General features: G+C 45.3%; 1 protein-coding gene across 1 annotated transcript in view; it reads right to left on the bottom strand.

Moving 5' to 3' along the window:
• The window catches only part of LOC112546503 (disintegrin and metalloproteinase domain-containing protein 20-like), a 148,924-nt gene that overhangs the window by 57,029 nt on the left and 65,685 nt on the right, over window positions 1-26,210 (bottom strand). The window contains exon 11 of the mRNA XM_025186935.2: window positions 2,182-2,339. Within this exon, the coding sequence (XP_025042720.2) occupies window positions 2,182-2,339 (158 nt within the window). The remainder of the gene's footprint in view (window positions 1-2,181; window positions 2,340-26,210) is intronic.

Genomic DNA, 26,210 nt, shown 5'->3' with positions numbered 1-26,210 from the left:
AGTAAATGTAGTCATTGCCAAGCAGCTATTGTAGACATGTATGCTGCTGTTGGCCTATTGATTGGAGATGTGGAGTTGCAATCACCCCAAGATGTATAACTTCTGTCCAAATAGACACAATTCTTTTGCATTCCTATTCTTAGTCAAAGGATCCTGGAAAGCTTGGTTGACAATGTTGACCACCAGAGAGTCAGGTTGTGGGTGGGTGTATAAATGTTTGCAGCCCTTGAAGGGTATAAAGTACCACCATTCAACACACTTCATGGTAGGTGGCAGAGAGGCCCCAGGGTGCTGGTCATGTTCTTAATAGTTTTGGTAAGTGGTAATGCAATGCAGGAAGGACCTAAAGAGGTTAAGCTGTCCATAAGATCTGCCTCCTCAACAATTTCCTCTTCCTTAATATCCAGACCCTATGTAACCTAGCATAGCAATTGCTGCAGCATCCTGGAGTCATCCAAAGCTGAGGCAATGTGATTGGAAGTATCTATGCATAATAGAAGGCATGCAGAGTCCCAGGGACCTGAGAGTGGCTCTGTTGTTCAGCCTTTTGTCTATCTTTTCCAAGAAACAGAATTTCACCCTCAAAAGGTAGGCCTTGTATTACTTGTTGGACCACAAAGGAAAAACCATAGTGGTCATGTCTACCCCATGAAGGGCTGCTTGAAGGAATGCACTGCAAGTACCTCATCTGGGATAAATGAGGAGGAGTCTTAAGAAGAAGGTGATTTCTTCCTCCTGTCTGCCCCCAGAAGGATCTTGTGAACCTATGGGAGTAGCCATGTTTTACATATGGCACTCCCATTTGTTTATTTTTACAACCCCAGAATATTAGCTATTTTTACAACCACACTGCATTGTTTGTTCATTCATTCTGTGATCCACCAGATGCCTTTCTGAATTAATACCACCTCCAATGAAGGAAAAAATATGAGAAGAAAAAACAGTTTTCTGGGGGCGGGGAGGAGGGCAAGGTTAATAACATAAAGAAACGGGTAAAATTTCAATCAGAACTATAACAATAAGACTAACTAGACATATTTAGATTAAGACGATATTCTTAACAGATTGCTAATGGCTCCCTCTTTAGTTGGGGTAGTTGAGAAGGAACTGAGGAAGATTTGCCCACGTGCAATGGCTAACCTCTTGCCTCAGTAAGAACAGAGACAGCACATTTGAGTGCCCAGAAGATACTGCTACCGAAGTTCTCTGATCAGCAATACAGGGATGCAAGCACATCTACAGTGGAGCACCCACAAGTGCTTCCTGGAGATAGTTACTGCTTCTAATTCCAAAGCCATGAAATTGGAGGGCTTGGAATACAATTTGGAAATGGGGGGGAAACCCCCATGAATCCCAAACAGGCTACTGGATAGATGCAAACCCCACCTGGACTATTAGTCAACCAGTCAATGATACTCCTAAGAGCGGATCCATGGAAGAGTGGAAACATCTTGATGAAGAACAATGACAGTGATTGTGCTGACAAGAAATGTAGAACTGAACACCTGATTCAGAAGATGACTACTCTGCTTCTGTTGACCAAAGAAGTGCAGTTTCAAACAATGCTGCTGACTAGTGCTCCCACAGAAAAGCAAGCATTATAAGTTTTCCCTTCAGCAGTACTGAAGTACATAGGTATGTAAGGCTGACAACACCGCTCATTGATGTGATGCTGTTCATTTTCCTGTGCCTGCCAGCATGAGAATATTGACTCTTGTGCTGCTTGTGATACCAGCACCAACAGGGTTGGTATGTTCCTGGCAGTCACAAATGCTTTTGGCATGGTCAGTGTTGACATAGTGGTAAACTGAACAGAATAAGCTAGACTCAGTGACCCAGCCAAACAGATTTCTAAAACCCCACTAAATAGACACTGTGTCATTGGCAGCACGGCCGACCTTCTTTCCACCCATACAAGGTCCCGGGAAGAGAAAACTCTCAAATAAACTGGGACATTTAACTTTTATTTTGATTCCCCCAACCAAAGACATTCAAAAAACCCAACAAATCTTGCAAAACCTAAGGCATTAGGGCCTGTGCTGAAACCACCCCATGTAAATAATTGGGTTTAGTCTGATTCTGCTACGATCTGAGAGAAAACCTTTAGGGGATTCCTTTACAATAACCTTATCAAAAGACATAATTGTTGTACTACAAACGTTAAAAGGAAGCATTACTCACGGAGAATATGACCACATGAGGCATTTTCCTTTTCTGGGGCATTTGCAAACACAACCTCTAGCTGTATTTTTCTTACTATCATCATGTGGAAAGCCAAGAGAATGGCCCATTTCATGTGCAACAGTGGTTGCATCATAGAGCATGGATTTAGATCTTGCCTATATACAATTAAACAAGACACAAAGACAAGAAGTAGTTATGAATTACATAAGAACATAAGATCGGCCATACTGCGTCAGACCAAAGGTCCATCTAGTTCAGTATCCTGTCTGCTGATGGCAGGCAATACCAGATACCCCAGAGGAAGGGAACACAATAGGTAATTCTCACGTGATCCCTCTCCTGTCACCCATTTCCAGATAAACAGAGGCTAGGGACACCACTCCTACCCATCCTGGTCAATAGCCATTGATTGACCTAACCTCTATGAATCTATCTAGCTCTTTTTAAAACCCTGTTAAAGTCTTAGCCTTCATCACATCCTTTGGCAAGGAGGTCCAGAAGTTGACTGTGCTCTGAGTGAAAAAAACCTTCCTTTTCTTTGTTTTAAACCTGCTGCCTATTTGTTTCATTTGGTGACCTCTAGTTCTTATATTGTGGGAATAAGTAAATAACTTTTCCTTATTCACTTTTTCCATACCAGTCATGATTACATAGACCTCTATTATATCCCCCCTTGGTCTCCTCTTTTCTAAGCTGAAAAGTCCAAGTCCTTTAATTTCTCTTCAGATGGGACCCATTCTAAACCCCTAATCATTTCTGTTCCCTTTTCTGACCCTTTTCCAATGCCAAAATATATTTTTTGAGTTGAGGCAACCACATCTGTATGTGGTATTCAAGATATGGGTGTACCATGGCTTTATATAGAGGCAATAAGGGTACATCTAGACTACAGGCTTTTATCAACAGAGGCTTTGTCGACAGATACTGTTGACAAAGCCTCTGTCAATAAAGAGCGTCTAGACTACAGCCAGTTCTGTTGACAAAGCAAACTGCTTTTTCAAAAGAGAGCATCTAGACTCTGTTGAAAAAGCAGTGTGGATGCAATAGTGTCTTTTGTTGACAGAACTCTGTCGACAAGAGGCATTATTCCTCATAGAATGAGGTTTACCACTGTCGACAAAACTGCCACGTTCTGCCAACTTACTGTCAACAGAACTCGGTGGTAGTGTAGAGGCAGGTATAGTTTTGTCGACAAAAGTCCACTTTTGTTGGCAAAACCCTGTAGTCTAGACACACCCTAAGATATTATCTGTCATATTCTTTATCCCTTTTTAAAAAATGATTCCTAATGTTGTATTTGCTTTCTTGACTGCCGCTGCAGAGTGAATGGATGTTTTCAGAGAACTAGCCACAATGTCTCGAAGATCTTTTTCCTGAGTAGTTGTAGCTTAATTAGTCCATCATATTGTATGTATATGAACATAAAAGCCTAATTTTAAGCGTTGTGATTGCATGAACAGACTGACTAAAATCATTTGCAAACACAAATCGACAACACTACAGAACTGCGGGAGAGAACTTTCAGAGTAAAGGAATTGTAATTTCTTCACAGTATCCTCTAAGATCTTTTAATATGGGGGGGGGAGAGAGGGAGAGGGAGAGGAAGAGAGAGAGGAGGGGGAGAGGAATGAACCAATCACAAATGATATGTCTAACTTTGCCAAGAACCTCAAGCCACAGAATTTTCTTACAAATTCCTACATCAAATCTATAACTTCCAATTATGCTAAATATTTTCTTTTATAAGGATATAAATTCCTGATTTAAACACTCCATGTAATGAAAAATATAACCTAACAATTAGTAAGCTCTTCTAATGGTTAGTTAACTTCACTGTATCTTATTTCCCATTCAAATTCATCCAGCTTCAGATTTCTGTTTTTGACAAGGTAAACAGATGGAACTTTTAAAATCTCTCCCCAGGAACAGTCTGCCATCTCCCAGGAACCTGCCAGTGTCCGGAGAAGGTGGGCACCTTCCTGGTCCAAGGAGATCATGGTCCTTATTCAGGTTTGGGGGGATGCCCCCAAAGTCCATGATCTCCGCATTAGACAGGGGAACGCGACCATCTATGGCAGGATAGCTGCCAGCCTGGCCACCAAACGCCACATGTGAACTCAGGAGCAAGTTCACATGAAAATGAAGTTGGTCCGGCGAGACCCCCCCAACCCTGAAATTCCCCTCCCCCTTCTTTCCCTTGCTTCCCCCTTCCAGATCCCTCCTCCCAGGTTTCCCCCTTCCCCTCCCCCTCCCCCTCCCCTCTCCCCCCTCCTTTCCCCAGTCTCACCAGAGTTTCATTCCCCACACACACTTTTGTTAAACAAAGAGAGTTTGTGTTCATGAAAATACATATATTTTATTTGATATCAGGCAGGGGGGTTAAGGAGGGGTAAGTAGAAGGATGTGAGGGAGGAATGAGGCACAATCCCCCAGTGGGGCAGACCAGGAAGGCTCTTAGTGCTCCTTAGCGTGGAAACTCTCCCGCAGGGCCTCCTGGATACGGATAGCCCCCCGATGGACCTCTGGGATGGCAGTCTGCAGAAAGTGCAGCCAGGCTAGCAGCAACGTGTCCATGACAAGCAACAGAGTGCCCAGGGCCAGCTCTGGCTCCAAGTTGTAGAGTGCTGTGGTGTCCTGAGTGAGGGCATCCAGAGCACGCAGAGACAAAATGCTTTGCTATCCCTCATCGAGATAGGCAAGCAAGCAGGGAAACTTGAGAACCAGCTGTCCGGGGAGGGAGGGGGGGAAAGAGGGGAGGGTCCCTTTAAGCACAGGCCTCAGATAGCCTCAAGCAGCAGCCACACAAAGAAACTCCTGACCTGATGCCCTGCCAGACCTAGTTCCGGCCGGCCTTAAATGCAATTCAGCGTCCACTCAGTGTGGATACGCTATTTTGAAATTGCCAAATGCTGTTTCAAAATGCATTTTGTGTGTAGACACGTTATTTCGGAATATCTTATTGTGAAATAACTATTTTGAAATTAGATATTTCAAAATAACACTGTAGTGTAGACATACCCATAAGCACTATAGGCTCATAGGCTATGTCTACACTGCAGAGATATTTCGGGATACCTGAGGTATCCCAAAAAGAAAAGTTACTCTTGGTGCATTAACTGTTGTTCTTCAAGATGTGTCCCCCCATGGGTGCCCCACTGTAGGTGTCGGGCTCGTCCTGGTGCTGCAGATCGTAGACTTTTCCGTAGTGGTAATCAGCTGGACCGCGCATGCACGTGTGTGGTCTGGCTCTCGCCAATTCCTCAAATCTGCCCCGGAATCTGAAAGATACAAGAAAAAGACTCCAGAGCAGGGAGGAGGGCAGGTAGTGGAGCACCCACAGGGACACACCTCTCGATGAATGACAGTTACTGCACCAATGTGAGTAACTTCGCTTTCTTCTTTGAGTGATGTCCTCATGGGTGCTCCACTGTGGGTGACTGAGTAGCAGTACTCTGAAGACTGGAAGGAGGGTCTCAGAGTCACAATATCAATGTCAATGAGAGTACTACTGATGCCAATGAAGCATCCGCAGTCAGTTGATGTTGAATGGCATAGTGTTTGATGAACAGTATCATGGGATGACCACGTGGCTGCACAGCAAGTATACCTAAGGGGAATGCCCTTCAAAAAGGCTGTTGAGGCTGCGACTGCTCCTGTTGAGTGCGCCTTCAGTTGAGCTGGGAGTGGTATATTACATACAAAGTAACATGTGGTGATACAAGATGAGATTAGTTTTGCAACTTGCTGAGAGGATATTGCTTCACCTTTGGAGTGCTCGGCTATTGAGACTATTAGTCGATCCGTCTTACAATCCCATCTTTAGTCCTGTCTATATAGAAAGCTAATGCCCTGCGAACATCGAGAGAATGAAACGCTGCTTCATGCGCTGAAGTGTGTGGTTTAGGATAGAAGGAAGGCAATTTGATTGGTTCATTGATGTGGAAGTCAAAGGAGACTTTAGGGATGAAGGCTGGGTGAGGTCTTAGTATTACCCCTTCCTGAGTAAAAACTGTATATAGTAGAACTGCCATCAGGGATGCCATTTCGCTAACTCTGCATGCAGATGTTATGGCAAGCAAGACAACCATTTTCAAGGTCAACATTTGAAGGCAAGTTATCGCCATAGGCTCAAATGGTGGTCAGGACAATATTCCAAGCACCAGATCTAAATCCCATAATGGGGGAAACAGGCCTCTGAGGGGGGTTGAGGTTTGTGACCCCCTTGAAGAACCGTTTAGTAAGAGGATGGGCAAACACCGAGGTGCCATCAATGGAATGCCTGAAAGCTGTAATTGCCGCAAGATGCACTTTTAGTGAAGCTAACACTAGGCTAGCTTGCTTTAGGTATAACAGATAGTCAAGGATTGAGTGCATGGGAGCTGTGTTCGGGTCCACGTGGTGCAGGAAACACCAGGATATGAATCTGTTCCTTTGGAAAGATAAGAATATGGAGTGTTTTGTCTTCTGCTGTCAATTAATATTTCTTTGACCTGTATCGAGCAAAGGTCTTCGGATGAGCTGAGCCAGTTAGGAACGAGGCCGTGAGGTGTAAGGTGTGAGGCTGGGGGTGCAGGAGGCACCCTGGGCCTGCAGCAGGAGGACTGTGAGGTTAAGGAGGGGATATGGAGGGCACAAAGACATTCGTTGCAGAAACGGACACCAGTGTTGACAAACCCATGCGGGTGCCACTAGGATGAATTTGGTTCCTTCCATGTTGGCCTTCTCTAAAACTCTCGGTATGAGTACTGTGGGAGGAAAGACATAAAGGAGTGGTCCCTTCTAGTTAAGGAGGAAGGCATCACTGAGATAGCCCAGGCCCGCTCCTGCTCTGGAGCAATAGTAACACTATTTCCTCTTGTGGAAAGTAGCAAAGAGGTTTATGTGGGGGAATCCCCAATGCTGGAATATACTGAGAAGGACGTTGCTGCGAAGCTCCCATTTGTGGTCTGGTGCAAAGTGCCTGCTGAGAAATTCAGCTGTAGCGTTGTTGATGCCTGGCAAGTATGAGGCTATGAGAGCGATGTTTCGAATGCACCAATTCCAGAGGCAAATTGCTTCTGCACAAAGGGAACAGGATCATGCACTGCCCTGACAATAGATATAATACATTATAACAATGTTGCCTGTAAGTACTTTGACCATTGTGTTGTGAATGTACTTGTGGAAGTGCTTGCAGATGTTGAAGACTGCCCTGAGTTCCAAAAGGTTTATATGTAGGGATGATTCCTGGGGGGGGGGGGAGAAAATCATCGGCCTTGGACTGACATCCCATCCATATGAGCTCCCCGGCCTAAGAGGGACTCATCTGTGGTTATTTGGAATGAGAGTTGTGATTGATGAAAGGGAACACAGGATAGAAGGTTCTCCTCATCTGTCCATCACTGCAAAGAGTCTTGAATGTGGCCTGGAAGTGCTACCGCTCGGTGTACATGGTGTCCTGTCGAAGTATAGACAGATGCTATCCAAAGTTGTATACAGCAGAAGTGTAGCCTGGTGTGCCAAACTACGTATATGGTGGCCACCACGTAGCCCATCAATTGTAAATACGTAATTATTTTGATGGTTAGACTGTGAAGAATGATATCGACTAGCATCTGGAAAGCTTAAAACTGCTAAAGAGGTAAGTAGGCTCTTGACGTGGTAGCGTCCTGGTGAGCGCCAATTAAATCCAAATTGAGTGAGCTCGAGTGCAGATTTTTGATCGTTTATCGGAAGACCAAGGAAGTGGAAGGTTTGCTGGTAGTAGAGCAAGTGTTTTCGTTGGTGAGTGGCCTTTTAGCAAGCAATCGTCCAGATAAGGGAAGATTATCATAGAATACTAGGACTGGAAGGGACCTTGAGAGGTCATTGAGTCCAGTCCCCTGCCCTCATGGCAGGACCAAATACTGTCTAGACCATCCCTGATAGACATTTATCTAACCTACTCTTAAATATCTCCAGAGATGCCCTTTTGATGCAGATGTGCGGCTACTACTGCCAGGATCTTCAACAACACCCTGGGAGCGGTTTACAGACCAAAAGGGAGGACTCTGTACTGGAAGTGGTCCATGCCTACTGTGAAGCGAAGAAATCGCCTCTGGGCGGGGTGAATAGCAATGTGGAAACAGGCATCTTGAAGGTTGAGTGCACCAAACCAGTTGCTGTTGTCTAACGCAAGGGTCACCATTTTGAAGCACTGTTTCCAGAGATAGCGGTTTAGGTTTCAAAGATCTAGTATTGGTCTCCACTCTCCTGTCTTCTTTTGGGTGAGGAAATAGTGAGAACAGAACCCTTTTCCCCTGAAGTCATCTGGTACCCTTTCCACAGCTCCTAGAGAGAGGTGATCAACTTCTTTTCTCAATAAGTCCATGTGAGAAGGGTCCCTAGAGACAGGATGGGTGGGTTGGTTGGTGGAATGGATAGGCAGGGTATTACATAGCCCGTTAAGTCTCTCTCTAGAACTCACTGATCTGACGTAATCATAGACCATTGGTGGTAGTAAGGTCTTAGTCGGTGGTGAAAAATGGGTGATGTGCTTTAGTGTGGTGCGACAATGGCAATGGCATTGCTGCCCTTGACTGAGGAGTTGAGCCTGCTGCTTGTTAGCTGGTTACGAACATTTTGGTTTTAGTCTCTGGGGTCACGGTTGAGTGTGAGATTGATCAAACCCCTGTTGTTGGTGCTACTGTTGTGGTCTGTTGAACAAGTAATTGTAGCGACGCTGATATGGTACATAGCATTTGTGACGGTACGGGTGTGTGCACCAGAGTGTGCAGGGCTGTATGGGAGTCCTACCTAGAGTGCAAGACTTCATTAGTCTTCTCCCCAAACAATTTTAACTTGTTGAATGGTGAATCTTTGACCTTGTTTTGTAGGTCCCTGGGGACTCCTGCCGTTTGCAACCACAAAGCCCTTCTCATTACAACTGCCATTGCAGTCAACCTAGAGGCTGTGTCTGCCACATCTAAGGCTATCTGGAGGCCCATTCTAGAGGAGTTGTAGCCCTCTCATACGATAGCCTTAAGGATAGGCCTCTTGGAGATGTTCCATAAGTGCTATTTGTATAATTGTCAAAATTGTGATTGGATCAATGAGCTGCATAATTAGCAATCCTAAGTAGAAGCTTGGCTGATGCCTAAACCTCTCCCCCAAATAACTCTAGTCTCTGACTCTCTTCGTCTGCTGTTGTGTTTTTAAATTGTGGCGCCTTGGACCTGTGCTGTGTGACATCAACAACTAAAGAGTTGAGCTACAGATGGGTAAAGAGAAATTCCATCCCTTTTAATGGAACAAAATATTTCCTGTCTGCTCTTTTATTTGTGGATGGGGCAGAGGCTGGTGTCTGCCAGATTTCATCAGCTGCTTCTAATATCTCATCTACTGGGATGGCTATTTTGGATCTGTGAGCAGGTTGTAAGTTCTTGAGGAGACAGTGGTGCTTCTTCTGCACCTCTGCCAGCTGAACCTCCTGACTAGCAGCTACTCTCAAACAATTCTTGAAATTGTTTAAGGTCATCCAGGAGAGACATCCCCTGGGATGACAGCTTCATCAGGCAAGGATGAGGAGTGGTCTGTCGGAGAAGTGTCAGGTGGAACTTCTTCTGCATCTGAGACCTGGGTTTCCTCTGACTCCTGAAGTTGAGAAGATGAAGATTGAGGCTGTGCGGTGAAGAATGGCTGCAAGGCAAGGATGAGACAGGCAAATGTCTCGGGGACCTGCACCCACCCAGGGACCATTCCCAAGATCTGGGCAGATAACAGCAATGAGCAGAATAGTAATGAGACCTGTAGTGGTGACAATCATCATAGTAGTGGTAACATCTCTCAGGAGAGGAACGCCTTTATCAATAATGGCGTGTATAACCTCTCCAGTACCACTCCTGTGGTGATAAAGGAGAGTGGGCAGCCCAGTATGACATTCTGGATGATGATGGTGGAGACACAAAAAGATGCCTTGAATGATGGTAAACTGGTCCAGGGTCCTGCAGAAATGGAGAAGGTGGTCTAAGGTATGGAGAAGGAAGGGATCCAGATCGCTTCATGACATGGGAACATAGTACCAGTGACCTTGGGGCCAGAGGTGAGGGTGACAGTGCCGGTGAAAAAGTTGGTGAAGGAGAGTCTGGAGTAGGATTGTTGTCCCTCATCGACGTGGAAGAGGCTTTCCTCAGTGCCGAAATGGCAGCGGTTCCGCCCGGTGCGGCGGCTTCTGGTGCGGCAAGGGTCTCTGGTGCTCTTGGTTTTGGCACCGTTGCTGGTGCCGGGATTTTGGCAGTCGGAGTCGCCAGTGCCAATGTTTCCCTCAGTTCTGCCGGCATCCTCATCATCAGCATTGGGGGGTTAGCGTCTTCATTTTTTATGCAGAAACTGCCTTTGAGTGAGAAGCGGCAGCACTGGAGGAGCCAGCTTTATATCCATCACTAACCCTGCTCCGCAATAGAGATGGCAGGGATCAAATAGGCGATGCCCTTATCTTTTTTGAGGGAACCAAGCCCAGCGAAGAGGCTCTTTGCTTTTGAAAGGTGACCGAGTCTGAAGCCATCCCTAAGTGTGCTGGTTGAAGGGCTTTGTCAAAAAGGATCATCCAGAGCCACATCTCTCTGTCTTGGCGGGCCCTCGCCATTAACTTTGAGCAGTGAGGGCATTTTTCTGGGACACAGCCCTCACCCAAGCAACAGATGAAGGGGTGAATAGATTTTGAAACAACGGGTGTGCTATTCTGGCATCCCTGTAACCCTCTTTGCATGAGGGTCAAGGGATGTCTTGAAATAACATGTTATTTCAAAATTTGGCATTGTGCAGACAGTGCCAAATTTCAAAATAGCATTGAAATAAGATACACAATTTATGGTATGCAGATTGCGTATCTTATTTCGAGATAAAGGTGCTGTATAGATGCACCCATAGTGTCCTTTAAATCAATGATTTCCAAACCTTTTTCTGGCAACCCAGCTAAAGAGAACTGTTGATGCCTATGACTCAACAGAGCTGGGAATGAAGGTTCCCAGCCAACGGGAATGTGAAGGCATACCCCCAGCCTAGGAACTAGATGAGCCAGCTGCTTCCAGGGCACATGATGTCAGAACAGGAAGGGACTCCCTCAGTGGTCTTCAAAGTGTGGGTCATAGCCCAGGTTTAGTAAGCCATCAGGGCTCTGGGGGACCCAGCTCTTTACATTCCACCACCCAGTGTTGGGTCATGACAAAGTTTGAAAACCACTGCTTTAAATCACTCTGGCAATGTACAGGCAATGTACAGGAGCCTTAAAACTTTTACATCTGTTTTATATACTGGGCAAATTCACAAAGACAATGGGAACAGTTCATGTCAACTCACAGGGCCAGAGCTGAACAAAGTTGGAGATTCACTTCAAGACAGAGTTGATGAAAGATAGTTTATTTTATTAATCTCAATACGTCACTACTATTACAGGCTTAATACTGCTAGATGGTTTCACAGATACTGCAAAGTAACAAGCCAATAAGCATAGTTAAAGCAATGCATAAGAGAGTAACAAGCACTTGGAAATGCTTACGCCCCTTCAATCTGCAGGGAGTCCTGTCCCGGTCACCTCGCACTCGGCCGCAGTGGACGTGGCTCCAGCTGGGGGATCCAGGGCACCCTCCGAGGTCCAGGTCCCTGGTGAGAATCAGTGGGCATGATACTCCGTACGGGTATATCTACAATGCCACCCTAGTTCGAACTAGGGTGGCTAGTGTAGGCATTCGAACTTGCAAATGAAGCCCGGGACTTAAATATTCCTCCTGCAAGGAGGTTTAATGGTAGTTCGAATTAGGAGCTTTAATTCGAACTACCTAGTCCGTGCCACATGTAGCCGTGGGCAGGTAGTTCGAACTACGGGCATTTAAAAATGGCGCCCACCTGGGAACATGCAAATGAAGCCCGGGATATTTAAATCCCGGGCTTCATTTGCAAGTTTGAATGCCTACATTAGCCACTCTAGTTCGAACTAGGGAGGAAGTGTAGACATACCCTGAACTAGTTATACTACCAGGCTACGTCTACATTGGCCACCTATTACGGAATAGGCATGCTATTGTAGAACTTTGAAAGAGGCAAATGCGCAGGGGATTTAAATATCCCCCGCGGCATTTGCATTTTCATGGCCGCCGCTTTTTTCCGGCTTGGAGATAAGCCGGAGAAAAGCGTCCAGACTGGCGCGATCCTCCAGAATAAAGCCCTATTCCGGAGGATCTCTTATTCCTACTTGTAAGGAATAGGGCTTTATTCCGGAGGATCGCGCCAGTCTGGACGCTTTTCTCCGGCTTATCTCCAAGCCGGAAAAAAGCGGCGGCCATGAAAATGCAAATGCCGCGGGGGATATTTAAATCCCCCGCGCATTTGCCTCTTCCAAAGTTCTACATTAGCATGCCTATTCCGTAATAGGTGGCCAATGTAGACGTAGCTCCATTGTTTACCAGGTGTGCATATACCTGGCTCAGCACCATTCTTATCACTCTTATGAGCTGAGACCGAGGTCAAACTTTTTACTGCTTAGTAGTTTCCCAGTCCAAGGCATGGGTTAAAGCTGATAAAGCCCAGCTGCTGTTTGTGCTTGCAGGGTCCAAGGCTATGCTAAGCTGTGTACGGCAGGGATGGACACTTCCATCCCAGGCCTGCTAAGCTGCAATACTCACATATTACTTTTATGTGACATTTACTAATCAGAAAGGCTACTACATTCTGTTCTGCCTGAGGAGATAAAGGTTTCCTCATGTCTAGGTCTTCAGAAATACCCTTTAACCCTGCCCTTCCATGCCAAGCATGCTACTGTAGAGAATGAGAAGGATAGTGTATGTGTCTCTCTCAAACACACACATACATACTGCACAGTCCCAGTGATTTATGTCTCTACTGGCTGTTCCTGGGGCCAGAATCAACTTGCCAGGGATAGGTGCTTTGGCAGGGTCAGTCCCACTCCTGGGCCCCTGACCAGCCTACTGTCTAGGAGTCACAGTATATGGCTCACTTGCCTTGGTTTGAGATTTGTTGTCTCCCTGTAGTCTTTAACAAGGTTGATGCTATTCTCTTGGCTCCCCTGATGTCTTTCTCTTTCCAAACTCCTCCTCCACTCTCTAAACTCCATCACAGCTCTCCAAACTCCTCAATTCTCTCCACTCTCACAGCTCTCCAAACTCCTTCTCAGTTCTCTCCCCCTCACCCACAGAGAGTTCTTAAATAGGCCTCCAGGCAGCCCCATTGATTTTGCAGCTTCCCTGTCTCAGCTGCCCCTAATTAGCCAGGATTGCTGACTCTCTCTGCCTCTTTCCCCTTCCATCAAGCTCTTTCACATGCTTTATCACCCCTGCTCTGTCACAGTGCATGATAATTTTTGAAGGTTCTCATAGCTTTCTCATCATTTTTCTGTGGGGGGAGGGGGAAGGAGACATGAAATTCTGTGCATGTACAGTGAAGTACAATTCCTTTAGGAGTAATAATTGCACATGACAAAAACCTAGGGGTGTTTTGAGTTCATAATGATAAGAATTAGGACTAAAGCAGAAAATATGGTTTCATTTGTCTTCACTTTGAACAGATTCAAGATATTTACTTGTGAAAATTACCAAGTTGCACTGTATTCCCTAGAAAACTATTATAACAAAAATCACTAAGCCTTGGGTGTATCAGCTGGAGAAATATGACTTAAGCTGTGTCACTTTCAGTTCATAGCGTACCACAGTTCCAAAACTACTGATTCTCTCTGGGGGCTTCAATCTTCTCTTGGAGCCTGGTTTGACCCTCTCCTTGAGCAGCAGTGCTACTCCACAAGTGGCCAGTGGGAGAACTTGGACCTACCCTTTACTCTGGGTCCTGAGCCAAGGAGCCTAAAAGAAGCAACTGTTTGCTGCATCCTTGTACTAATTGCTGTTTTTTCCAGGGGCACTTCTTGATTTACCCCCCAATACGTTTCCTTTGCCCTTAACTAGTGCTGAAGTCTTGCTTAAGACCCTGCAGTCACCCAGGAGCTCCTTCTTGCTCCCCCAGTACCTACAAAAAACTGCTTTGTCACTGGTACTGCAGTTCATTCAGCCAACCAGGAGCAACATTTCACTTCTCTGGTTCCAGACAGTAACTGACTCACTCTCGTACTGCAGCTCCTTTTACATGGGCCAACTGAGCCCAGATTAGCTGCTTCTCAGACCACTAGATTGGCTGCATTCTTCGACCACTCAGAGCAGGGGTGGGAAACCTCAGGACTGGGGGTCATATGTGGCCCCCATCTTGCCTGGATCCAGTCCCCGAGGTTCAGGGCCCTCACACTGGCCTACCGCAGGACTGGAGCACACAAAATCTACTAGGCAGGGCCCCACTAGGCTCTGCTGTGGGTGTGTCTTTCTGCTTCTCAGATAGGAGCCACGTTAGTGAGGGGTTTTTATTTTTTTCTTCTTCTCACTTGGGTGTGACCCCCGACTGATTTTTCGGCGCATTAGTGGCACCTGACCCAAAAAAGGTTCTCCACCCCTGACTTAGAGGACTCACCTTTCCAGCTTCTTCTTGGGATGGGGTTTGACAGGACCACAGGGCCTCCCTCAGGGCACATGCAGTCACAATGATAAACACAGAAACATAGATGGTTGGGTCGCAAGAGACTTTAGGAGATCATCTAGTCCAAACACTTGCTCAAAGCAGGACCAACCCCATGAAAATAATCCCAGCCAGGACTTTATTAAGCCTGGCTTTAAAAAACCTCTAAGGATGGAGATTCCACCACTTTCCTTAAGTAACCCATTCCAATATTCACCGCCCTCCTAGTGAAATAGTTTTTTCTAATATCCAACCCAGACATACCCATTGCAACTTGAGATCATTGTTCCTTGTTATGTGCCACTGTTGAGTACAGTCTAGTTGTACTTCATGTCTACCTCATACTTTATGTGCTCCAACCCCCTAATTATTTTTGTTGCCCTCCACTGAAATTTCGCCAAAATGTCCACATCCTTTCTGTAGTGAGGACCCCAACTGGACACAATACTCCAGCTGTGGCCTCACCAGCGATGAATACAGAGGAATAATCATATCCCTTGATCCGCAGGCAGTGCTTGTATTAGTGCATCCCAATATGCTATTAGCCTTCTTGGCAACAAAGGTGCACTGTTGACTCATATCCAGCTTCTTATCCAGTGTAATCCCCGGGTCCTTGTCTACAGGGCTACGTCTACACTGGCCCCTTTTCCGGAAGGGGCATGTAAATTTCACCAGTCGTCGTAGGGAAATCCGCGGGGGATTTAAATATCCCCCGCGGCATTTAAATAAAAATGTCCGCCGCTTTTTTCCGGCTTTTAAAAAAGCTGGAAAAGAGCGTCTACACTGGCCCCGATCCTCCGGAAAAAGTGCCCTTTTCCGGAGGGTCTTCTTCAAAGTAGGAATAAGACCCTCCAGAAAAGGGCACTTTTTCCGGAGGATCGGGGCCAGTGTAGACGCTCTTTTCCGGCTTTTTTAAAAGCCGGAAAAAAGCGGCGGACATTTTTATTTAAATGCCGCGGGGGATATTTAAATCCCCCGCGGATTTCCCTACGACGACTGGTGAAATTTACATGCCCCTTCCGGAAAAGGGGCCAGTGTAGACGTAGCCCAGAATTGCTGCTTAGTCAGTTGGTCCCCAACCTGTAGCACTACCAGGGAGTCATTCTTTCAAAGCGTATAACTCTGCACTTGTCTTTGTTGAACCTCATTAGATTTCTTTTGTACCAATCCACAATTTATCAAGATGACTCAGGACCCTCCCACAATCCTCTAGCATATCTACCTTTCATCTGAACTTTAGTGTCATCTATGAACCTGCTGATGGTGCAATCCATCCCATTTTCTATATTATTAAGGAAGATGTTGAACAAAACCAGCCCCACATCTGACTCCTGGGACACTCTACTCAATATGGCTTGTTAGTGACACACTGAGACATTGATCATTAACCACTGATCTAGCTAGGATATTCCTTCAAATAAGGAACATAAAACTAAAATAGGAATCATTTTAAAAAGTGGAAGTTAAATAACAAAGAATATAGAAAGGAGCATAAACTCTGGCAAATGAAATTTAACAATATAATTTTGAAGGCCAAAAAAGAATTTGAAGAACAGCTAGCCAAACGTTCAAAAAGTAATAGCAATTTTTTAATACATCAAAATATAATCAAAATAAGATACACAATTGCAGTGCAGACATACCCTAAATGTGAGTTGTAACGTCTCATTTAAATCAGTATCTGTACCAAATGACTGGACGCCATTTCTTAAAAAGGGCTCTAGAAGTAATCCTGGCAATTACAGGCCTGTAAGTCTAACTTTAGTACTAGACAAACTGGTTAAAACTATAGTAAAGAAAAGAAATATCAGACACACAGATGTACATAGTTTGTTAGAGAATAGTCAATATGGCTTGTGTAAAAGGAAATCATGCCTCAACAACCTACTAGAATTCTTTGAGGGGGGTCAACAAACATCTGGACAAGGGGGATCCAGTGGATATAGCATATTTAAGATTTTGAGAAAGCTTTTGACAAGGTCCCTCACCAAAGGCTCTTCAGCAAAGAAAGCTGTTACGAGATAAGACAGAAGGCCCTCTCATGGAATTATAGCTAGTTAAAAAATAGGAAACAAAGGGTAGGAAAAAATGGTAAATTTTCAGAATGAGGAGAGGTAATTAATGTTGTTCCCCAGGAATCTGTATTTGGAACCAGTACTATTCAACATATTCATAAATGATCTGGAAAAAGGGGTGAACTGTGAGGTGGAAAAATCTGCAGATGATACCAAACCGGTCAAGACAGTTAAGTCCAAAGCAGACTTTGAAGAGCATCAAGTGATCTCATAAAACTAGCTGGCTGGGCAACAAAATGGCAAATGAAATCAAATGTTGATAAGTACATAGTAATGCACATTGGAAAACATAAGACCAAGTATATGTTCAAACTGATGAGGAATAATTAACTATTACCACTCAAGAGAAAATTCTTGGAGCTATTATGGATAGTTCTCTGAAAACATCCACTCAATGTGCAGTGGTAGTCAAAGAAGTAAACAGAATGTCGCAGATCATTAAGAAAGGTATAGATTTAAAAAAACAGAGATTAATTTACAGCCTCTATATAATGAAGACGGTATCGTAAGTTTTGTGAACATAACCCACTTCTTCAGTAGGTTATGCCCATGAAAGCTCATGATACCATCTACATTTCTTGTTAGCTTTTAAGGTGCAGCAGCACTATTCACAGTTTTCTAAGGTATTTTTTTTTAGTTACAGACTAATATGGCTACCCCCTGGCACTTTTGAAAATGTAAAAAGAGATTAATAAGATGCTTCTCGTTCCATCCTCAGAAGCCAAGAAGAACAATTTTTCTCCCTCCTCCTTGTGACACCCTTTTAGGTACATGAAAACTGCTATTATGTCCCTGCTCAATCTTCTCTTTTCCAGATTAAACAAGCCCAATTCTTTCAGTCTTCCTTCATAGGTCACATTCTTGAGACCTTTAATAATTCTTGTTGCTCTTCTCTGGACCTTCTCCAATTTCTCCACATCTTTCTTGACATGCGGTGCCCAGAACTGGACACAATACTCCAACTGAGGTCTAATCAGTGCAGAGTAGAGCGGAAGAATGACTTCTTGTGTCTTGCTCACAACACACCTGTTAATGAATCCTAGAATCATGTTTGCTTTTTTTGCAACAGCGTCACACTGTTGACTCATATTTAGTTTGTGGCCCACTATAAGCCCTAGATCCCTTTCTGCCATACTCCTTCCTAGACAGTCACTTCCCATTCTGTATGTGTGAAACTGATTGTTCCTTCTTAAGTGGAGCACTTAGTATTTGTCCTTATTGAACTTCATCCTGTTTACCTCAGACCATTTCTCCAATTTGTTCAGATCATTTTTAATTATGACCCAATCCCCCAAAGCAGTTGCAACACCTCACAACTTAAGAGAGTACTTAATAAGTGTATTCTCTATGCCAACATCTAAATAGTGGATGAAGACATTAAACAGAACCGGTCCCAAAACAGACCCCTGTGGAACCCCACTTGTTTTACCTTTCTAGCAGGATTGTGAGCCATTAATAACTACTCTCTGAGAACGGTTATCCAGACAGTTATACACCCACCTTATAGTAGCCCCATCTAAGTTGTATTTGCCTAGCTTATTGATAAGAATATCACGTGAGACCATATCAAATGCCTTGCTAAAGTCTAGGTATTCCACATCCACTGTTTTTCCTTTATTCACAAGACTCATTATCCTATCAAAGAAAGCTATCAGATTGGTGTGACATGATTTGTTCTTTACAAATCCATGCTGGGTGCTCCCTATCACTTTATTATCTTCCAAGTGTTTGCAGATGAATTCCTTAATTACTTGCTCCATTATCTTTCCTGGTACAGAAGTTAAACTGACTGGTCTGTAGTTTCCTGGGTTCTTCTTATTTCCCTTTTTATAGATGGGCACTATATTTGCCCTTTTCCAGTCTTCTGGAATCTCACCTGTCTTCCATGATTTTCCAAAAAGGATAGCTAAAGGCTCAGATACCTCTCCTATTAACTCCTTGAGTATTCTAGGATGCATTTCATCAGTCTTACAGACAACTCACTTTTCTAAGTGATTTTTAACTTATTTTTTATTTTATCTTCTAAACCTACCCCCTTCCCACTAACATTCACTATGTTAGGTATTCTGTAATCAGACATCTCGGTGAAGACCGAAACAAAGAAGTCATTAATCACCTCTGCCATTTCCAAGTTTCCTGTTACTGTTTCTCTCTCCTCACTGAGCAGTGGGCCTACCCTGTCCTTGGTCTTCCTCTTGCTTCTGATACTCTTGCTTCTAATACATTTATAGAATGTCTTCTTGTGTCTCTTTATGCCTGTAGCTAGTTTGAGCTCGTATTGAGCCTTTACCTTTCTTATCTTGCCCCTGCATTCCTGTATTGTTTGCCTGTATTCATCCTTTGTAATTTGTCCTAGTTTCCATTTTTTATATGACTCCTTTTTTATTTTTGGTTCATGCAAGATCTCCTGGTTAAGCCAACCAAGGTGGTCTTTTTCCATATATTCCTATGCAGTGGAATAGCTTGCTTTTGGACCCTTAATTATGTCCCTTTGAAAAACTGCCAACTCTCTTCAGTTGTTTTTCCCCTCAGCCTTCCTTCCCATAGAACATTCCTACCAGCTCTCTGAGCTTACCAAAATCTGCCTTCCTGAAATCCATTTTTTCTAGTTTGCTGTTCTCCCTTCTACCATTCCTTAGAATCATGAATTCTATGATTTCATGATCACTTTCACCCAAGCTGCCTTCCACTTTAAAATTCTGAACCAGTTTCTCCCTATTTGTTAAAATCAAATCTAGAACAGCTTCCCGCCCGTAGCTTTTTCAACTTTCTGAAATAAAAAGTTGTCTTCAATGTAGTCCAAGATCTTATTGGATAGTCTGTGCCCCTCTGTGTTAATTTCTCCAATATATGTCTGGATAGTTGAAGTCCCTCATCACCACAGTAGTAACAGTTCTTGGGTTGCTTGGAATCTATGCAAAGGGAGGTATGCTCTTGCAGATATAGAATCTAGCTTGGCACCTATGAATTCTAGAGTTTGTGTAGGTTGTAGCATTGACTTCTGTGCATTGAGTATAAAACCCAAGAGATAGAGTGTTTGCCTGGTTGTTGTCATCAGTCGCTGTGTCTCCTCTTCTGATGGACCTTTTACCAAACAATCATCGAGGTATGGAAAAATAATCATGGCTTGTCTGCGAAGGCAGATCATGACAACGGGTAACATCTTTGAAAACATTCTCAGTGCTGATGAAAGGCTGAACAGTAGGTACTTGGTATTAATAATGATCTGTACCTACCATGAAACGTAGGAACCATCTGCAGCAGGGTGAATAGTTATGTGAAAATAGGCACCCTGCAGGTTGATGGCTGCAAACCAGTCTCCCTTCTCTAATGCTGGGATTATTGAAGCTAGAGTAACCATTTTGAATCGCTGCTTTCAAAGGTACCAATTCAATTTGCAGAGATCCAAAATTGGCTGCCATCCTCCCGTCCCGTTTTTGCGGTGAGAAAGTAATGGGAGTAGAACCCCTTGTCTCTGAAGTCCTCTGGTACTACTTGCACTGCTCCTAGATTGAGCAGTCGTTGTACCTCCTTTTTTAATAGGAGAGGGGTCCCTGAAGAGGGATGGAGTGGGTGGGGGGAAGCAAGATAAAGGGGATGGTGTACCCTGATGATTATCTCAAAGACTGAACAGTCTGATGTGATGGCTGCCCAGAGATGACGAAAAGACCTCACATGATGGTGGAAGGCCAGAGCAGGGTGTAATGTTTCGTGCGAGATGGGGAGATTTTGCAGACCCTCAACCAACTGGTCAAACCTACTGCTTGTTTGCCTAGTTTGCTCTGTGGGTGTTTCCTCTGTTGGTGTTGTTTGCTCCTTAATTGATCAAAAGAGCATTGTTGGTACCTGAAGTAGGAGAACTCCCACTGCTTTTGACATGGAGTATATCGTTTACGGCAGAATGGGGGAGTATACATACCAAGTGTGTGCAGTGTTATTCTAGAGTCTTTGCTGGAATGCAGCACATCATCCATCTTCTCAGCAAATAATTTTTGCTTGTCGAAAGGAAGATCTTCCACCTTTGACTGTAGCTCATGAGGGACCCCTGCAGATTGTAACCAAGAGGCTTTCCTCATAACTATTGTCACAGTAGCTCTGGCTGCTGTCAGTGATGTCTAGCGCAATTTGGAGTGCTGTTCTGGAGGAGGCATAGCCTTCCTGAACTATGGCTTTTAAAATGGGTCTTTTGGAGTCTGGCGGGTGTTCTAAGAAAGAGGTCAACTTTGTGTAGTTATCAAAGTTGTGATTGGAGAGTAACACTGCATAGTTTGATATATGCAGGAGTAAGGTGTCCAAAGAATAAAGCTCTCCCAAACTGATCTATACGTTTATTATCTTTATCCACCGTGTTTTTATATTGTGGTAATTTGGCTCTGTGTTGTGCAGCGTCAATGACTAAAGAATTTGGTTGAGAGTGGGAAAATAAGAAATCAGCTCCCTTTGGAGGGATAAAATATTTTTTGTCAGCTCTCTTGTTAGTTGGAGTTGCCAAAGCTGGGGTCTGCTATATCTCCATGATGGCATTGTCTATGAGGATTGCAACTTTTCCCAGTTGTGAGGGCTGGCAATTTTTAAGGATCCTGTGTTATTTCTCAGGTACCTCAGTTAATGTGATGTCCTGAGATGCAGTCACCCTTTTGAAAAGCTCCTGAAACTGTCCCAGGTCATCAGGAGGGGACTGGTCACCAGGTATGACCACTTCATCAGGGGATGACGATGACTGATCTGTTGGTGATATATCTGGTGGGTGATTTTTGACCTCAGAGAGTTGACCTTTCTCTGGTTCCAAATGATGAGCTGTAGAGGGAGCATTAGGTGGTGACATTGCTACTCCCTGACTATATGAGGGTTGCGAGGAAACTGAGGGAGCATGGGAGGTCGGATGACTGGCAGCAAGGACAGTCATATTCAGAGTGATAATAGCAATGACGAGCCATGCCAAGAGCGATATCTGTAGTATGTTGGACTATGTTGTCTGTGGTAAAATCGGATGGCGAACTGTGCTGAGATGACATACCGTTTCTGTAGCACACCTGATGATGTGGCGGTAGAATGGGGTGAGTGTGGTGATCCCTTTGAAGAAGGAGGAGGAGAATGAGGTATGTATCTTGTATAAAGGGACGGTGATAAATGATACCCAGGCAGATGGTGCCTAGTTTGTTTACGTGGGATGACAGGGGTCGCATCCATTGTTATATGAGAAGAACACGGATAAGGTGGTGCAGAAGACGGTGCTGGTGAGAATGTCAGCGGTTCCAGGCTTGCTGATCTGATGGAGGTAGATTAGTAAGGTGCTTTCTTCAGTACCAGAGGACTGGACGAGACATGGTGCCAAAGATGCCCAGATGCCGAGCTGATCGGTGCTGCGCTGCTCAGTGCCGAGGTTGTCGGAATGTGTGTGGCTGGTGCTGAGGTCAATGGTGCCGAGGTTGTCAGTATGTTTGTTGATGGTTCCAATACGGAAGATGTCGATGTTGTCAGTACCCTTGTACATGGTGTGGTTGCCAGTGGTGCCGATCGGTGGACCGTTACGAATGTTGATGACATCGTTGCAGATTTCTGTCGCAATTTCGGCTCTGAAAGCGACTTATGTTTGGATGCCACTGAGCCAGACATGCTGGGCTTATCATGAACACACACTCGCACTGAAGGTAAAGATCGAGCTGGCGAAGCTCTTTTTCGAGTTGGAGCTAACTGTGGCGAAACAGCCTTTCTTTTCTCTGCTTTAGGAGACCACGTGACTGCATGAGAATGCTCCGGTGGTTGAAGCGCTTTGTCAAGTAAAAACGTTTTTAATACCATTTCCCTGTCCTTACATGCCCTAACCATCAACTTGGCACAGTGGACACATTTTTGAGGCACATGGGCCTTCCTAAGGCACTTGATACACTCAGCACGACCATCCGAAGCTGGCATGGAGTCACAGCATATTATGTACTTCTTAAAGCCGGGAGAGCCCGGCATGGCTAACTGCATGATGTACTAAGTAATGCACTCTTTTTTTTTTTAAGGAATAAAATGAACTAGGAACTATGAAAACTGTAACTAACTAACTACAACACTATAGAAAAGAATGGTTACTTACCTGTAACTGTTGTTCATCGAGATGTGTTGCTCATGTCCATTCAAATCAGGTGTGCGCACCGTGTGCACAGCGTCTCCGGAACGTTTTCCCTAGCGGTACCTGTAGTGCTGGCAGTGCGCCCCCTGGAGTAGTGCCGCTATAGCGGAGCATAAGTACCCCTGCCGGTGCTCCCCCTCCTTAGTTCCTTCTTGCTGGATGTTCCGATGAAGGGACGGTAGGGAGGAATTGAATGGACATGAGCAACACATCTCGAAGAACAACAGTTACAGGTAAGTAACCATTCTTTTCTTCTTTGAGTGGTTGCTCATGTCCATTCAAATCAGGTGACTTCCAAGCTAACCCCACTTCATGGAGGAGGGGTCGGAGCACCCAGAAAGAGAAGTCCACAAAAGCTGAACAACCCAAACATATTTATTCAAGTAACAGAACACAGAGAACTGTTGAAAAAAAGTGTAATGTGGTACAGAGAAACAAACACATTTACAACAGGGAGCTGAGGACCAGAGAACCCAACCCTGCGTCCTCCCTGGCCTGCTGTGTCAGCGCATAGTGCGCCGTAAAGGTATGCACTGATGACCACGTGGCCACCCTGCAGATTTTGGTAACTGGAACCTGCGCCCCAAAGGCTACAGAGGACACCTGCACCCTGGTGAAATGTGCTGTAACCCGGGGCAGGACCTTCCCGGCCATGGCATAACACTCCCTGATACACCCCGCGACCCAACTGGACAACCTCTGGATCGAGATAGGGAGCCCTTTCATTCTGTCTGTGAAATCAATGAACAGTTGCATGGACTTACGAAAGGGTTTCGTTCTATCGACATAAAAGGCTAACGCCCGCCCAGCATCTTGGGGTGAAAAGCCAGGTGAGGACGGAGCCTCCCATTATTCTCCAAGAACACTAAGTAGGGCGGGTTTACAGTTAGAGCCCTCAGCTCAGAGACCCTGCAAGCCGACGTAATGACTACAATCAACGCAACCTTCATAGAGAGGTGCTTCAAAGAGCAACGTAGCCAGCGGCTCAAAGGGGGACGACAAGTCTAGACAACATGAGGTTAAGATCCCAAGCGGGGAGAGGGAGTCTAACCGAGGGGTACAACTTATCCAAACCCTTAAGGAACCTTTTGACCACAGGGTCAGAGAACAGAGAGACTCCTGCCGATCCAACATGGAAGGCGGAGAATGAGGCCACATGGACTTTGTCAGAAGAGGCAGAGAGCCCACCGGACCTGAGTTCAAAGAGGTAGTCCAGAATGGACAGGACAGGTGCACAGGACAGGTGCACCCCCCTTCTGGACACCCAAAACAAGAACTGCCGCCACTTGGCTGCATAGGACTGGCTGGTGGATGGCTTCCTGCTACCTAGGAGCACCATCTGCACCTCATGGGAACATTCCCTTTCTGGTTGCGTCAGCCACGGATAAACCAGGCCATCAGGTGGAGAGAGCTGAGATTCGGGTGAACCATGAGTTCCCCCATCCCAAGGCTGGGTCAGGAGATCCCAAACTGGCGGGAGCATTATAGGCTCCTCACTGAGCATATCCACCAGGATAGGGAACCAGAACTGCCTGGGCCACCGAGGGGCTATCAGAATGATCATGGACCTGAAGGTCTTGACCCTGGTCAGAACCCTGGGAATTAGGGGAAATGGTGGGAATGCATAGAGGATGCCCGCCGGCCATAGCACGGTCATGGCATCTCCTCTGGAGTGGTCCCTCAGCCCCAACAGGGAGCAGTAACTCTGGCACTTGGTGTTGTGTGCTGAGGCAAACAGGTCTACTGGGGACAACCCCACCTGTGGAAGACCTGATGAAGGGCCAAATCCTTGTGGGACCATTCATGGGCTCCGAAGGACCTGCTCAGAGCATCGGCCAGCAAATTTTTGCACCCCAGCAGGTATTCTGCCTGCAAAAATATATTGTGCACTACACACAGGTCCCACAGCCGCAAAACCTCGCAACAGAGGGGAGGCAACTGGGCTCCCCCCGTCTGTTGATGTAGAACACAGCCGCTGTGTTGTCCAGGCGCACCAGGACAGAGCGGTGCAACAGCTTTGTCAGGAAGGCCTCACAGGCTCTCCTGACTACCCTGAGCTCCCAGACATTTATATGTAGGTCCCATTCTGCAGGGGACCACAAGCCCTGGGTCCTGTGATGCCCCAGGTTCGCTCCCCAACCCAGGTGTGAAGCGTCTGTGACTAGTGTCACTGAGGGGGGAAGTAAATGGAACCCCACTGCACATCACAGCCTCCTGAGTCCACCACTGTAAGGAGGCAATTACCGCTGGAGGCACCCTCAGTACCATGTCCCAGAGACCCTTGGACTGGTCGAACACCTTCGCTAACCAGGCCTGCAATGATCTGAGCCTCATTCGAGTGTAGCATACTGCATAAGTGCATGCCACCATGTGTCCCAGCAGTCTCAAGCAGACTCGGGCAATTGTAATGGGGAACCGGGTTAACTCGGAAACCAGTTACACTATGGCCAGAAATCTGTTCCTGGGGAGGAATGTTCGTGCCACTCTGACATCCAAGAGGGCTCCCACGAATTCTAGCCACTGAGAGGGAGTCAACGATGATAGGATGATAGGGAACAGCCAGCATGGATTTGTAAAAAACAAATCATGTCAAACCAATCTGATAGCTTTCTTTAATAGGATAACGAGTCTTGTGGATAAGGGAGAAGCAGTGGATGTGGTATACCTAGACTTTAGTAAGGTGTTTGATACGGTCTCACATGATATTCTTATCAATAAACTAGGTAAATACAACTTAGATGGGGCTACTATAAGGTGGGTGCATAACTGGCTGGATAACCATACTCAAAGAGTAGTTATTAATGGTTCACAATCCTGCTGGAAAGGCATAACAAGTGGAGTTCTGCAGGGATCTGTTCTGGAACCAGCTCTGTTCAATATCTTCATCAATGATTTAGATATTGGTATAGAAAGTATGCTTATTAAGTTTGCAGATGATACCAAGCTGCAAGGGGTTGTGACTAATCTGGAGGATAGGGTCATAATTCAAAATGACCTGGACATTGCAAAGTGCTCCATTTAGGAAGGAACAACCAGTTTCACACATACAGAATGGGAAGCGACTGTCTGGGAAGGAGTACAGCAGAAAGGGATCTCGGGGATATAGTGGACCACAAATTGAATATGAGTCAGCAGTGTGGTGCTGTTGCAAAGAAAGCAAACATGATTCTGGGATGCATTAACAGGTGTGTTGTGAGCAAGACACAAGAAGTCATTCTTCTGCTCTACTCTGCACTGGATAGGCCTCAGTTGGAGTATTGTGTTCAGTTCTGGGTACTACATTTCAAGAAGGATGTGGAGAAATT

This window comes from Pelodiscus sinensis, chromosome 1, assembly GCF_049634645.1.
Source record: "Pelodiscus sinensis isolate JC-2024 chromosome 1, ASM4963464v1, whole genome shotgun sequence".
Taxonomy (NCBI): domain Eukaryota; kingdom Metazoa; phylum Chordata; order Testudines; family Trionychidae; genus Pelodiscus; species Pelodiscus sinensis.
Note: the sequence above shows the minus strand (reverse complement) of the source record. Positions and strands in the feature narration are given on the sequence as shown.